The 16,327-nt window shown below is 40.5% G+C and overlaps 2 protein-coding genes across 2 annotated transcripts; one reads left to right on the top strand and one right to left on the bottom strand.

The window, feature by feature from the left end:
• Positions 1-8,056: 8,056 nt before the first annotated feature.
• LOC310999965 (uncharacterized protein) lies at positions 8,057-10,280 on the bottom strand. The gene is made up of 4 exons (XM_083990592.1): positions 10,143-10,280; positions 9,501-9,648; positions 8,746-8,854; positions 8,057-8,327 (listed from the first exon to the last, which is right to left on the bottom strand). The coding sequence occupies exons 1-4, from the start codon at positions 10,219-10,221 to the stop codon at positions 8,202-8,204; spliced, it is 462 nt and encodes a 153-aa protein (XP_083846718.1). The 5' UTR covers positions 10,222-10,280; the 3' UTR covers positions 8,057-8,201.
• Positions 10,281-12,514: 2,234 nt separating this feature from the next.
• Positions 12,515-15,499, top strand: LOC310999680 (uncharacterized protein). The gene is made up of 4 exons (XM_083990221.1): positions 12,515-12,634; positions 13,992-14,139; positions 14,265-14,373; positions 15,120-15,499. Exons 2-4 carry the CDS (start codon positions 14,078-14,080, stop codon positions 15,243-15,245), a joined length of 297 nt encoding a protein of 98 aa, XP_083846347.1. The 5' UTR covers positions 12,515-12,634; positions 13,992-14,077; the 3' UTR covers positions 15,246-15,499.
• The last annotated feature ends 828 nt before the right edge of the window (positions 15,500-16,327 follow it).

The raw sequence follows: 16,327 nt of genomic DNA, 5'->3' as shown, positions 1-16,327 counted from the left end.
TTTCCAGCCAGGATGTGGAAGGAGCCTCCACTCTCCCTGTAACAATCTACAAGTCATTTATCTCACATCACAATTAGTCCCAAGCTGTTTGATGATGGTAAAAATGAAACATGAGGTAAATATCCTGCATAGTCCTCCTCCTCCAAATCTCCAAGGTTACATCAGTGTGTTTTTCTCCTGTCAGCTGCAGCTGTAATTTCCACACTGACATTGAACACAGCAGAGACGAAACGATTTAGTCAAAACGAAACTGATCCTGAGCTGAATGTTGTTGAAAAGGATTTAATGAGAGGATTTAGGATTTTGCTTGATAGTTTTCTTATGTTTCCCATAATGCATTATTCCCATATTGTGAACAGTCAGTGTATAGACCAATCAGCAGCCGGTGGTCATAGCCTATGTAATTTCCACACAGAGACCAGATCCAAGAGTCAAACCAAGTTCAACCAAAGTGGATTTTTAAAAAACAAGCTCATCTGGTTTGTGTTAATCTTATAATCAACAGATGAAGCCAAAATAAATAAACAGCATTAAAGTTTCAGTCAAATCCCAAATGATAAATCCTGTTTAAAGCTTTCTATCATTCTATGTTTTAATTTCTTTTTAAACTGTGTTAAGTTTTGCTTTGTTTGAGGTCCTTGCTTTTTAATGTAGTATTTATTCTTGGTTGTTTTTAGTTAAGTTTCCCTCTGAGCTCATATCTCCCCTCTCTTTCCCTAAATAGTTTTTGAATATTGTTAGGGAGTAAATTATTCTTTGCTTTGTATATTATCTGTACAGTTTTAATTTTCATAAAGCCAGTGAACTTCAATACTCGCAATTTGATAAACTAATTGTTGATGTGGTGGTTGTGTGCTGCATGATTTACTTTATGGTCCTTTTTTGCATAATATAAATAGGTTGGAGGTTGGTCTTGTAGGTGGTTCCCCAGATATGACAGGTATGGTAATATGAGCGTGTTGTATAGTGTTTATAGTGTTTTATGGTTTAATATGTGTTTTGTCTGATATACCAATACGCTCGCCAGCTTCAATCTAACAAAATTTATTTGGGGTTCCCAACTAAGGTTTTGATCAATTGTGAAAATCCCAGAAAAGGTACATAAATAATATCAGCAAAAATATGCATATATGCATCTGAAGTCACAGTGAATCCTGTGTGGACCTTGTGTTGTGTGGTGTATGGTGAGGATGTGTCGCCCCCTGCTGGAATAAACACCACACTACACCACACTGTGAGGTTTCACCTTTTATTCTCTGTTGTTGAGCAGAAAGAAAACACACGGTGACGTTTGACCTCAGGAGGAACCAGAGGAGCTGCTGTTTGTTCACTGACCCATCATTTGACCTGAAGCATCGTGACAGTTGTTCCAGAACACGTTGTAGTCCTCTCCTCCGGCATTCACGAAGTCGGACACCGTCTTGCTCCCGTCGAACACCTTGGTGTCCTCCAGCTGCACAGAGGAAGCACACAGATGACCACCTTTAAACTTTACAAAGGGCTCTGACACTCAGGATAAAGGAGGTATCACTCACCTTCCACTCGGAGCTCATGTGTTTGGCATCGACCACGACCGTCTTATGGTTGTCACTGTAGTCGCCTCCTTTATGGATGAGCCACTGAGTCCCGTCACACAGGGTCACTCTGACACACAGCAGAGACAAAGACAGTCAGCACACACACACACACACACACACACACCATCCAGAGTAAAGGTCTGCTTAGGTTTACAAAGGGGTGGAAATTTTGACCAACTTTCCATGGGAATTATGGGAATTACAGAATGAATCATAGCTGCTGCACAGCGATGGATGGGGTCCGGGCTATTTTTTGGCAAATTCTTAGCAACAAACAGGAGAATAGGAAGACAGTGGACCTTGTAATTTTCACTTCGCACCAGTTGAGGATTGAACCCATAACCTCTGATACCAAAGAGCATTGTCTATCGCACTGAGCTAATGGACAAGTGGCAGTGTTGCAGTGGCTGCACAAATTGAGTAAGCCATTCACTGTGGTGCAGGCAGTGAATGGCTGACTCAATTTATAACTGATATGTATTTGATAAACATCTACGCAAAGATTATGTACATTTGTTTCACAAAGACTATCTGGTATTTTAGTTAACTCCCTTGCTGGGTCTCGAACCCACATCCTCCAACACCAAGAACCAGCTCCTAACTCACTGAGCTAATTGTCTGGATGCGTGACCTGCTGTGTGGTTTCTCAAATAGACTCAGGGAGTCACTGTCCCGGGCAGCAGGTGTCAAAATGTCAGAAATTGTAATATCTAAACAAAAATATGATAATACATAAATTGCGACTTGACAGCATGGAAATGTTGGTGATTTGTTTTTAATAATAAGTGTTTTGCTTCACGAGAGAAAATGTGATGTTTAAAAATGCCACTCTTACATTGACTGCAGTTGTTCCCATGAGAGCAGAATTCAAAATGTTCTAGAAAATTCAGTTTTTGAGATAACATCCTGATATTTGTCTAACTTCATCAACCATGACTCCAAAAATATTCTCATTTTTTTTTCAGTAAGATGTGAAATGTATTTAGCAGGAATTGGATGATATATGTTTACAGTCAAACGTTTTCATGCACTGTAGGCTCAGTTTTTGATGAATCAAAAATCCAAGAAACAAGTTTTGTGGAGGACAGTCTGGAGATGCTCTACAGTAAGTTTGGTGACAATTGAGCAAAAATTGTGGGAGCAGTTTTTGAAAAAAAAACAAAAAAAACAGAGTGATGGACTTCATAATTTGTAATAAGTTTAAATGAACAAAAGTAGAAGACGAATTCTTCGGAATACAATAGTGTCCTGGCTGCTAATAAAAAAGAGTGGTGGAGAGGCAGCAGAGAGAGAGAGAGAGAGGTAAAAAAAAAAAAAAACAGTGTGGCTCCACTCCATGCTCACCTGACTGAATGACTCAGCAGGTAACCACACCCACACAGATCAGGCAGTTAAAGGTATGGGTGGAGATCTTATTCTGGAGCATGTTTAATAACAGAATTAGCTGAAGCAGGTGTGTGTGTGTGTGTGTGTGTGTGTGTGTGTGTGTGTGTGTGTGTGTGTGTGTGTGTGTGTGTGTGTGTGTGTGTGTGTGTGTGTGTGTGTGTGTGTGTGTGTGTGTGTGTGTGTGTGTGTGTGTGTGTGTGTGTGTGTGTGTGTACTGACCTGACTCCAGTGTGGCTGACGGGTCCCATCTGTGGAATGGATCCCAGTGGTCGTCTGAAGAGTTCAGCTTTGTCGACCTTAGAGTTGTAGAGCTCCGTCAGGCTCCGCCCAGAAAGGTCGAAGCTGTGCGCTCCACCTGGAAGAGCAGAACATATATACATATATATATATATATATATATATATACATATATATATATATATATATATATATATATATATATATATATATATATATATATATATATATATATATATATATATATATATATATATGTATGTATATGTATATAAACCAAGACCAAACCAAACTAATGTGAGACCATTTCCAAGACCATCACTGTATCCAGTCCCAGTCCTCATAATAACCATGTGTCTTGATATTTACATTACATTACATTATTTTACATTATTCCTCTGATCTAAAATCTAAACCATATTTAATGTAAACAAAGTTATTTACACAACTAGTACAACTATTTGAATTATCTTAAAGCCCCTTCAAGGAACTTTCATTTTGTCTTGATTTTGGCGACCACTGTGGACAAAAGCAGTCATATATTGTCAGAATGAAGACTGCATTTCCCATGAGCTCGAGCGCATATTGTCATAAAGACGCGTCAGAGCTCCAGACTATAACTTTTTTGTGAGCAGTTTTAGGCAAATTATTTTGAAAAAGTATTTAGGATCCTTCAGACCAGCGTCTAGCAGGACAGGGGAGAAGGCTGACGTTATATCCCAGGATGGGAGCTCTATGGGTGAGAGGAGCAGAGAGACCCGGCTGCCTGGAGCATGAGCCATGTGCCCCAGGGGTTATTAATTACCCCCCTAAATACATATTTTTATGTCCCCGGGTCTTGAACCCAGCCACTTGTGCCGTAAATCGTTTCGTCCGTGGTCCGACCCGACCACTGCCTCCCGGTTTCATTATTTGCAAAAACTCAAATTCTTACCAAGAATATTTGTTGTCTTATTTCTAGTCAAAACAAATCTCATTCTACTTAAAATAAGACTCATCACATAAAAAGTAGCTTAATTGTTTTTAGACACTTTTTACTTCTTTCAAGGATATTTTCACTTGTAATAGTCTGATAGTGGAGCAAGTTTTTCTTTCTTATTACAAGCACAAAAAACTTGCTTTCACTGGCAGATTTTTCTACTTATTTCAAGTGAAAATTAGTTTGAAACAAGTGAAAATGATCTAAAAACAAGTTAATTTTTAGGTGATGAGTCTTATTTTAAGTGGAAAAAGATTAGTTTTGACTAGAAGATATTTTACAGGTCCAGTGTGTAAAATGGGGAGAAACCGTGACATCCAGCGTTCAGATTCTAGTTTAGTCTAGTAGTCTAGTACTCGCTCGCTCGCAGTTTTCTCAGAATTGTAAATACAACAAAACTCTTTTCTCAAACTACATTCACAAAACCTCTGATTCTTTTTGCAAAACAGCACAGAACCTGCTGAAGTCTCCTCCCACTGACTGGTGCAACCCCATTTTTCAGATGGTTACACCGGCAGATACTTTTGTAGAACAATTTGAAAGCAAACACATACAAAGCAAAGTGAGTAAGTGACACAGAGACATTTGCAGTTAAAGGGACAACGAGGAGTTTCTATTTGGTTATAAAAAAGTCTCATATTAATGTGGATGAATCTATGTTACCACTTGTTAATGGGCTCATTTTCGATAAATATATGGTTTTGTCTGTTTGGAAATGCTGGGCGAGCCGACCAGCGTTTCCTTACTTTAGGTTTTGTGGCGAGTCATGAGAATAACGCCGCCGAATCTCCGTTTATGGTGGGAACTACGACGGTATGTGATCGTCTTCCAACCTCTGACTTTAATTCTTGATGAATGAAAACATGAGTCTGTCTTGCGCCGGTCAAAGAATTTCACCGTGCACGTGGAGGCTCATAAATGTAGTGTGGAAACACTTCGCTTTTCCAAAACTCCTCGTTGTCCCTTTAAAAAAAATTAAAATAAAGATGGATCCTGGATCAGTACCAATGAACAGGAAACTCACCTTGACTGGACGAGGACGAAGAGAAAGACATGATGGAGCCGAGTGAGGTCTGGATGCAGAGTGTGTGAGTCCTGGTCCCTGCTGGGTTTTATAGACAGGTGAGTGTGTCGGGTGATGTTAGCTGGATTAGAGAGAGGCGTGTGAACAGGGAGGAGGTGATGGTGTGTCACCGTGCCGACACGCCGAGACAGAGAATCACTGATTCATCTGTTCTGAGCGTTAATCTCGTCCCACTGAGTCACAACAACAACTCACCTGAGCAGAGCAGGTAACAAGAACAGGTGAGCTGACTCCGCCCACAGTCTAACACACTGTTTATGTATTACTTTACTGAGCCAGTGGAAAAACCCAGAGAACAAACAGTGGTGTTTCTCAAGGGATGGACGACCTCTGACCTCTGAGAGGAGGAGGAGGAGGAGGAGGAGGAGGAGGAGGAGGAGGAGGAGGAGGAGGAGGAGGAAGGAGAACAGGAGGAATGTGTTCCATGCGTTCCTCTATTGAAATTAAGCAATAAAGAAATGAAGCAATGAAGAAACGTTAATGAATCACAGAAACACTTGATCTGCTTTGTCCATGAACATTTATGTAACAGGATAATAAAGACAAAACAAAACAAAAAGAATATAACATTACGTGTTACTAGTGAATGCTGTTGATTGCTTCGGTCCCCTGTTTATAAGTTCCCTTTCATATAAGACATTTTTTTCTTGCTAAGTACATGAATAAAAATATCTGAATCTGAATCTACTTAATTTATTTTATTTTATTTTTATTTTTATTTTTATTTAAGGAGGGCAGTGCACATTAATGAACATAATAAAATGTAAAAGTGCCAGTGTTGTTTCAGTGAGTGACATCACTCACTGAAACTGAAACTGACTTCACGTTTTATAACGTTGATCATAAACCAATTATGAACTGTCCCTAACTATGCACTGTGTGTGGAAGATGCCATGATATTGCAAATACATTTTACAAGCTTAGAAATTAAAGTACTGGTTTGCAATTTGAATTTAAGAGACAAGGCAAATGCTAAGTGAAGTGTCATGCCTTTCTCTATTGAACATTACAGACAAACTGCAGTAGGGCTTGTCTGCCACCTTTTTATTTGACAGGATAAAAAAAAGATCTATTTCTCACTAAAATTCAAATTGACCTCACCTTTTAGTTACTGTTGCTAGTGAGTCAAGCTTTTTGACGCCGATGGAGTGTCACCAGTGTTGTATATATCATGTGAGTGCACTATATTGTGAAGATCAATAATCACTAAACATTCAGACACCACAAACAAATGGCCTGGTCACTATATGTAAACATAACGTTGATCAAAATACGGCTTTCATCGATTTATAAATTGCATCATTTGGCGAAACCTGCAAGTCCGGTCACGATGTAGAAGGAGCCTCCACTCTCCCTGTAACAATCTACAAGCCATTTATCTAACATTACAATTAGTCTGAAGCTGATTAATGATGGTAAAAATGAAACATAAGGTGAATAAATATATCTCCAAATCTCCCAGGTTACATCAGTGTGTTTTTCTCCTGTCAGAGTTGATGTAATTTCCACGCTGACATTGAACACAGCAGAAATGAAACGATTTAGTCAAAACGAAACTGATTCTGAGCTGAGTGTTGTTGAAAAGGATTTAATGAGAGCATTTAGGATCTTATTAGATAGTTTTCCTATGTTTCCCAGAATGCATTATTTCCATATTGTGAATGGTATTACAGTCAGTGTACAGACCAATCAGCAGCCGAGGGTTGTAGCCTATATGTAATGTCCACACTGACAGTCACACAAGTCACCGGCCTGAGCAGAGCTGCTGTCTGCTGGTCCAGTGAGTGCAGCAGAGGAGTTGATTGGCAGGTCAAACTGCTCTGTTGTTATTGTTTGTGTTTCTACTGAGTGACCTGAGTGTTATTCTTGGCTCACAATAGACCGAATCTCCTTGTTGTTTACATTCTACTTCCGGGTAGAAAACCAGCACGTAATTTGAATGAGATCAATAGTAACGAACGAGAGTTTAGCTATAGGCCCTATATCATATTTTTCACGCCCTATCACCGTTTAGACAAATCTGAAATGATTGAAGAAACATTACTATTTCTGTGTGTGTGTTTTGTGTTGCTATGTGTTGTATTTATTCAGTTTGGGGGAATCACGGTGTCTAAAGCATCAGTGGCTCAGCTAACAGGGACAGCTAACGGCGGTAGCTAAGCTAACGGCGGTAGCTAAGCTAACAGCAGGACGTCAGCTGTTAAAACCCTCCCGTTGTGGGACACGACATGAAACTACTCCAGTTAGCTCAGTCATGTTGGAACTCAGATATCCGCTGGAGAAAATATTTTTTCATGGAGCGTTTATTGAGTCACTGAGTTATTAAAGTTAAACAGGTAGCTAACCGTTAGCCCGGCTAATCTATGATAACCATGACTAATTACAAAAATGTGCACACATAAATAGTAATGTTTGTCCAATTATTGGTTTTATAGACTTTACAAACATCAGATTAGTCTAAACGGCGATATAGTAGGCCCTAACATGAAAAAGTAGATATATATAGAGAAACTCTCGTCCGTCACTATTGTTCTCATGCTGGTTTTCTACCTGGAAGTAGTTGTAAACAACAAGGAGATTCGTCCTATAACAGAACAGGTAACAACAACAGGTCTAATGCTGTTTACCTGTTACTGAGCCGGTGGAAAACCCCTGAGTCCAGATCACAGGAAGAGATTCAACAGGTTCATTTGTAAAGAAAACACATGAAACTTCCTGTTTAGATTAAAACTGAACTGTTTTTGTTTTGTCACAGTCACACAGTATAACAATCAAAGAGCAGACTACTGAGTGTTTGAGTGTCTTTCTCCTTTATTTTCTGAGCAGCAGCAGGAAACAAACAGACAAACTAACAAAGCGAGACTTGAACATGAGACAAAGAGAACAGAGCTAGTTGTTCATTGGTTCATCATGAGACAAAGAGAACAGAGCTAGTTGTTCATTGGTTCATCATGCGCCGAGAGCCCAGGTGACAGTTATCTGTCAACAGGCCGTAGTTGGAGCCTCCGGCCGCCACAAAGTCTGACACCGTCTTAGAGCCCTGGAAGTCTCTGGAGCTGACCGGCTGGAGGAGGAGGAGGAGGAGGAGGAGGAGGAGGAGGAGGAGGAGGAGGAGGAGGAGAGAGGAGGAGGAGGAGGAGGAGGAGGAGGAGGAGAGGAGGAGAGAGGAGGAGGTTAATACAGACTCACTTTGTTCTCCAGGTTTAAATCATGACACATCACTAGTCATCAATTGTGAAAAATCTAAATTCAAGTTCCTAATTCGACCTGTCTGATTTCTGATTTCAGGCCACTGGCTGATTTTTGATTTTTTGGTTATTACACCATTTCTGATTATTTGATTTATTGATTTCTGGTAGTTTCAACTTTGTTCCTGCTCTCTGATTGGTCGTTACTGGTTACTGCTCTCTCTGATTGGTTCTTAGTGGTTCCTACTCTCTGATTGGTTGTTTCTCCTTCCTGCTCTCTGATTGGTCTCTCACCTCCCAGGCTCGGCTCATGTGTCGAGCGTCAGTCACCACCGTCTGAGACGATCGTCCGTATCCGTCTCCTTTATGGACCAGGAACTGTCTTCCGTTGTCCAGCGTCACCCTGGCAACAAGAAGCAGGTTGAGGACCGGTCCAAACGACTCAGTTTGGTTTTGTCCAGACTAGACCAGACCAGACCGGTCTGAACCACACTCTAAAAACAAGCTACTTTTTAAATGTGATGAGTCTCATTTTAAGTATAATTAGATTTATTTTGACTAGAAATAAGACAAATATTCTTGGTAAGATTTTGAATTTTTGCAGTGTGAACCAGCCTGAACCAGACTGAACCGGTCTGATTGATTGATTGATTGATTGATTGATTGATTGATTGAAATGTTTATTTCGAATATGAAAATAAAGTAATAAAAAAAGAGAATAAGACAAAACATTTAAACATGAAAAAAATTAGAATACATATTCGAAAAGGAGTGAGAAGAAGTAAAACTTATAAACTCCCACCACCCCATATATGTCTAGCTAAGATCCTTGTCTAAACATATCTTATGTTACAAAATCATGAATATAATTTATTTATAATTTACTTTACGTTTTAATTTAATTTACGTTTACTAATAATTTACTTATACACACTAATTATGCATACATACTAATTATACAAACATACAAACATACATACATACATACACGTGTCCACATACAGATACATACACGCGCACATACTGAACCGGTTGGGCCGAGCACTGACCTGACTCCAGAGTGGCTGATGGGTCCGAGCCAGGACGAGGTTCCCTCCAGCGGCCTCTTCATCCTCTCAGCCTGGTGGACCGGAGAGTTGTAGAGTCTGGAGAGGGACGAACCGGACAGGTCGAAGCTGTGGCTGGGAGGAGATCCACCTGGGGAGGAGGAGGAGGAGGAGGAGGAGGAGGAGGAGGAGGAGTCAGAACCATATACAGGAGGAGTGGGAGGAGAAAATGGCGAAGAACTAGAAACAGCATTTCCTAACAGAAAATGCGTGTGAATGCTGAAAGCCATTGCTGAACCATGCTGAATTAGCAGAATAAATTGACAAAGACATGCGGAATGACATGCAAGAAACATGTCTAAGGCAGGAATTGAACCCACGACTTCATGAGTGGTAACCTGACACACTAACCGTATGGCCACAGAGGACCTGAGTTACAATGAGCTTTATACTATCAGGAATCAAAGACTGTCCAATGACAGCTGAATAGTTGGAGTCAAAAGGCAAGCAATGATGTGACAGGAGATCCACCTGGGGAGGAGGAGGAGGAGTCACAACCATATACAAGAGGAGAAAATGAAGAACAAGAAGATGAGGAAGAAGAATAGGAGGAGGAGGAAGAGGAGGAGGAGGAGGAGCACTGACCTCCACCAGACGAAGACTCCACATCCAGAACCAGCAGAACCAGAGCCAGAGCAGAGAACAGCTTCCTGGATGAAGACATGATGGATCAGAACCCGGAGGAGGTTTCTGTCTCACTGAGACGTCCAGGTGAGTTTTATACAGTCCTGAAGCTGCTGCTGCTCCTCTTCCTCCTCCTCCCCCTCCTGCTCCTCCTCCTCCTCCTCCTCTTCCTCCTCCTCCTCCTCCCAGGTTACGTCAGTGTGTTTGTCTCCTGGCAGCTGCAGCTGTAATTTACCATACAGTGTAATTTAATTAATTTTTCATTGAACACAGCAGCAGAGTCGGTTCCAGGAAACAAACTTTTTTCTTTTCTTTTTTTTCTCTCCTTTTTCTTCTATTTTTCTACAAAACTTTATTGCACATATCAAAATACTTACAAAGTCTCTGAAAAGGAACACATATTGCATTTTTTTTACCAATACATTTCATCTCAATTACCATAAATAAAATCTACAAGGCTTTAAGATTTAAACAAATAGAATAAAGTAAAAATAAAAATAAATGAATACATTTAAGAATACAAATCTAAGACATCTTCACTTGCAATTGTGAATGTGTTATTTGCCCCAAATGATAATTACATTGATTAGATCTGACACTTCTGAGGGGACATTTTCATTGAATACTAAAACCTGATCCTTGTTAAAGGGTGTGATGTTTTCTATTTTACTTTTTAACTTTTTTTTTTACTCCTCTTCCTCCAAATCTCCCAGGTTACATCAGTGTGTTTGTCTCCTGGCAGCTGCAGCTGTAATTTCCGCGCCGACATTGAACACAGCAGTAGAGTCAGAGTCGGTTCCAGGAAAATGAACTGAATGTTGTTGTTTCTTTTTGACATTTTGTAGTTTTCACTATTCAGACCTTTGTGTGAGCAGATGTGGAGCAGATGTGGAGCAGATGTTGAGCAGGTGTTGACATCAGTGTGTAGTTGTGTCTGTGAACGGGGGAATCCTGTAGGAGGCTTTTCCTCAGTTACACAACTTCACTCTGAACCTGAGTGAAACGGCTCAAAGGTCAAAGGTCGTGTTTGACTGATGATGTCGTCACGTTGAAAAACCCCCAGAGCTGAAATGTTGTGGAGCTGCTGCTTCATCATCATCATCATCATCACCACCACACTCTGACACTTTCACTTTACCTGAGCTCATTAATTCAACTAATTCAGAAAACTCTTGCAGTTTCAAAGGTATAATAATCTCACCAGATATTAAAATTGGAAATGTTCAAATTGGAGAGAAACATCGCAACAATAAAGTTATTGTTTCTGAACAATGTTCTAAAGAATTATTTTTCATGACTTTGCAAAAGCTACTAACATGAAAACAAGAGAGATAAACTCAAAAATGTCCGATCCCCCTAAAAGCAGGTTTGGAGATGGAGCCACATGGCTTTTGTCAAGCAGACTGAGAAACTATCGAGCACCTTTTTAGACTCTTTTTTATTCTTGTTCGGTAGGGACACAATTTTGCCAGAGTTTGTTTGACTGGTTAAAAAGTAAAATAGAAAACATCACACCCTTTAATCAGGATCAGGTTTTAGTATTCAATGAAAATGTCCCCTCAGAAGTGTCAGATCTAATCAATGTAATTATCATTTTAGGCAAATAACACATTCACAATTGCAAGTGAAGATGTCTTAGATTTGTATTCTTACATTTATTCATTTATTTTGATTTTTACTTTATTCAATTTGTTTAAATCTTAAAGCCTTGTAGATTAACTTTTAACTTATATCTAGGTTGCTCCTTTATCGTGTATATTCATTGTATAGACATTGCAGGATATATTTTATCATATCTCTTTGTATCCTATTTATTTTCTTTAACTAAGTTATTTTCCTCTGGAGCGGCCTGGCTGAATAATTTCCTTCGGGATGCATAAAGTTCTATCTATCTATCTATCTATCTATCTATCTATCTATCTATCTATCTATCTATCTATCTATCTATCTATCTATCTATCTATCTATCTATCTATCTATCTATCTATCTATCTATCTATTTTATTTATGGTAATTGAGATTAAATGTATTGGTAAACAAAAATGCAATATGTGTTCCTTTTCAGAGACTTTGTAACTATTTTGATATGTGCAATAAAGTTTTGTAGAAAAATAGAAGAAAAAGGAGAGAAAAAAAAGAAAAGAAAAAAGTTTGTTTCCTGGAACCGACTCTGCTGCTGTGTTCAATGTCAGCGCGGAAATTACAGCTGCAGCTGCCAGGAGACAAACACACTGATGTAACCTGGGAACTTTGGAGGAGGAGGAGGAGGAGGAGGAGGAGGAGGAGCAGGAGGAGCAGCAGCAGCTTCAGGACTGTATAAAACTCACCTGGACGTCTCAGTGAGACAGAAACCTCCTCCAGGTTCTGATCCATCATGTCTTCATCCAGGAAGCTGCTCTCTGCTCTGGCTCTGGTTCTGCTGGTTCTGGATGTGGAGTCTTCGTCTGGTGGAGGTCAGTGCTCCTTCTCCTCCTATTTCAGCATTCACACTATTGTTCTTCCTCTCCGCCATTTTCTTTATACTTATTCCGAGTTCTTCTTCCCTTTTTTGGTCTTCAACTAGTCCTTCATACTTTGCGCTATTTCAACAATTCTCACATCAAAACGTTCAGCCTTTTCTGGACATTATCGGAATGACTTTTCTCTTTTCAACTATTCATACTTTTTGCAATATTCAACTATTTCTGATTTTTTTTTCCCCATAGAGAATGCATTGGAACAGTCTTGAAACTCTTCAAATCTTCTTACTTCTTTCAGCCTCTAAAGCTTCAGCATACTTTCACCTACAGACTTCATTCAAATTCTGATCTGTAGACAAACTTCTAATGTATTCATCCTGTGTTTACAACTTTTTCATAGCTTGTACCGTTTTTGAGATAAATCCTTTAAAAGCACATGAGGATTTCTGACAAATTTCACACTTTTCAATGAGTGTGTATTGCGTTGGCTAGAGTGAGTGACATCATCGTCAGAGTGCAGCAGATCCAAAAAAGCGACTGGAACTTTTCTTCTGAAACTGCCACCAAAGCTACAAATGACACTCTACACACAAGAATCTGCCACAGTTTATAGCCACACTTGTCTTCTGGCTAACAATCTGGTCAAAAATGCAAAGAGATTTAGAGAATAATTTATTTTTTATTTTTTAAATGCAGCCTGGGTGCTCTCTCTCTGCCATTCACCCCAATGCAATTTTTTTAACAGCAGAGTAGCAGGAGCTCAACTTTGTACTAATTCCATTCTGGAATGGGCATTATACTTTGTTTGATTTCACCCAAAAATTGTCACAAGTCACAAAAAAGTCCTCTACTTACTTGTTGTGGATCATTTCTACTCTTTTCTTTTTATTTAAGCATCATTGAAAAATCTCACATTCATCAAAGTCTCAACCTCTACTACTACAACCTCTTCTACTCGACTTTTGACTCCAACTATTCAGCTGTCATTGGACAGTCTTTGATTCCTGATAGTATAAAGCTCATTGTAACTCAGGTCCTCTGTGGCCATACGGTTAGTGTGTCAGGTTACCGCTCATTAAGTTGCAGGTTCAATTCCTGCCTTAGACATGTTTCTTGCATGTAATTCCGCATGTCTTTGTCAATTTATTCTGCTAATTCAGCATGGTTCAGCAATGGCTTTCAGCATTCACACGCATTTTCTGTTAGGAAATGCTGTTTCTAGTTCTTCGCCATTTTCTCCTCCCACTCCTCCTGTATATGGTTCTGACTCCTCCTCCTCCTCCTCCTCCTCCTCCTCCTCCTCCTCCTCCTCCTCCTCCTCCTCCTCCTCTCCTCCTCCCCTCCTCCCCAGGTTGATCTCCTCCCAGCCACAGCTTCGACCTGTCCGGTTCGTCCCTCTCCAGACTCTACAACTCTCCGGTCCACCAGGCTGAGAGGATGAAGAGGCCGCTGGAGGGAACCTCGTCCTGGCTCGGACCCATCAGCCACTCTGGAGTCAGGTCAGTGCTCGGCCCAACTGGTTCAGACCGGTTCAGTCTGGTTCAGACCGGTTCAGTCTGATTCAGTCCGGTCTGGACAAAACTGAGTCGTTTGGACCGGTCCTCAACCTGCTTCTTGTTGCCAGGGTGACGCTGGACGATGGAAGACAGTTCCTGGTCCATAAAGGAGACGGATACGGACGATCGTCTCAGACGGTGGTGACTGACGCTCGACACATGAGCCGAGCCTGGGAGGTGAGAGACCAATCAGATGCGTTTTCACGCACTGTAGGCTCAATTTTTGATCAATCAAAAATCTGTGTGGATCGTTTGTGGAGGACAGTCTGGAGATGCTCTCTAGCAAGTTTGGTGTCAATTGAGCAAAAATTGTGGGAGGAGGAGATAGGTTTTATAAGTTTTACAGTTTTTGAAAATAACATGGACTCCATAACTTGTAATGAGTTTAAGTGGACAAAAGTTTCAGCAGTATCTGGGGCGATATTTTGGTGAAGTTTCAAAACTGTAGCATGTACTGTTGCTTTGGTAGAAAGTTTTTACATTTAAACGCTTAGGGGGGCACATGTCCTTGGAGTTGAGTGAATCTGACATGGGGTCGAACATTTCTGTGAAGTTTTTTTTCACTGATTATGCATGGGAAGTAGGACTTCCTAGGAAGAAGAAAGAAGAAAGAAGAAAGAAGAACACTGAGAAAAACAATAGGGTCCTGGCAGCTGATGTTGCCCGGCCCCTAACTAGAAATCAATCTTTTTTTTCTTTTTTTTTGAAAAAACCCCCCAGAAATTAATGAGTCGGAATTCAGGAACTCTGTATCAATCAGAAATCAGACAGGTTGAATTAGGAACTTGAATTTTCATTGATCAAAATTGATGATTGAGTGATGATGTCATGATTTAAACCTGGAGACCAGAGTGAGTCTGTATTAACCTCCTCTCTCCTCCTCCTCCTCCTCCTCCTCCTCCTCCTCCTCTCTCCTCCTCCAGCCGGTCAGCTCCAGAGACTTCCAGGGCTCTAAGACGGTGTCAGACTTTGTGGCGGCCGGAGGCTCCAACTACAACCTGTTGACAGATAACTGTCACCTGGGCTCTCGGCGCATGATGAACCAATGAACAACTAGCTCTGTTCTCTTTGTCTCATGATGAACCAATGAACAACTAGCTCTGTTCTCTTTGTCTCATGATGAACCAATGAACAACTAGCTCTGTTCTCTTTGTCTCATGATGAACCAATGAACAACTAGCTCTGTTCTCTTTGTCTCATGATGAACCAATGAACAACTAGCTCTGTTCTCTCTGCCTCATGTTCAAGTCTCACTTTGTCTGTTTGTTTCCTGCTGCTGCTCAGAAAATAAAGGAGAAAGACACTCAAACACTCAGTAGTCTGCTCAGTCTTTACTCCTCCTCCTCCGAATCTCTCTCTAGGTTGACCTACTGACCTCTGACCTGGATGATGTCATCTCTGAGCGCCGCCCGGCTCATTCTGATAATAATCATTCTGCTTCGGCATTCGGGTCCATTTTTATCTCAACTAGCCGGAGCTTTAGTGAGTCCAGGTTGAGGAGAGGAAGCCTGTGGAAGCTGAACTTCATCCAGCTGCTCATTTTGTTCTGACAAGTCAGAAACACGCAGAAACGAACCGTAGCATTAGAGTATTAGCGGTAGCAACAAGCTGCGTGGCTCTCAGAGATGACATCATCCAGGTCAGAGGTCAGCAGGTCAACCTACAGACCCCGGATGTTGATAACAGCTAACCCCGGACTCAGAGGGGAATAGCACTAGCCTATCAGAACTAAATATTGGTGAAATGAAGGAGTTTCTCTGCAGTTAATGTGTTATTTAGAGGCTGCATTCTGCTGCCCTGTAGACTCCATTATACGGATATACGCGCCTCTCGGCTGGAGCTCATTTCATCACAACCACTTGTAATGACACCAAAGTTATCTGGGGGAGGAAATGATCGGATTTTATGATAGAAATAAGGTCCAGATTGTAAAAAACGGTAATTATCCTTTAACAGCCTCGCATACAGACTCTGACCTGTAGAAACTGTAGAATCACCTTTGTAATTTTGTAACTTTTATTTATTTATTTTCATTTACAATAAAAACAATAATAATAATAATAAAAAAAGAAGAAACCATTAGGGACCAAAATCCTTTAAGCAGATGCAGTCGCAGCCAGGTGGCGTCTGA

This window comes from Trachurus trachurus, assembly GCF_905171665.1.
Source record: "Trachurus trachurus genome assembly, chromosome: 16".
NCBI classification, from domain to species: domain Eukaryota; kingdom Metazoa; phylum Chordata; class Actinopteri; order Carangiformes; family Carangidae; genus Trachurus; species Trachurus trachurus.
Note: the sequence above shows the minus strand (reverse complement) of the source record. Positions and strands in the feature narration are given on the sequence as shown.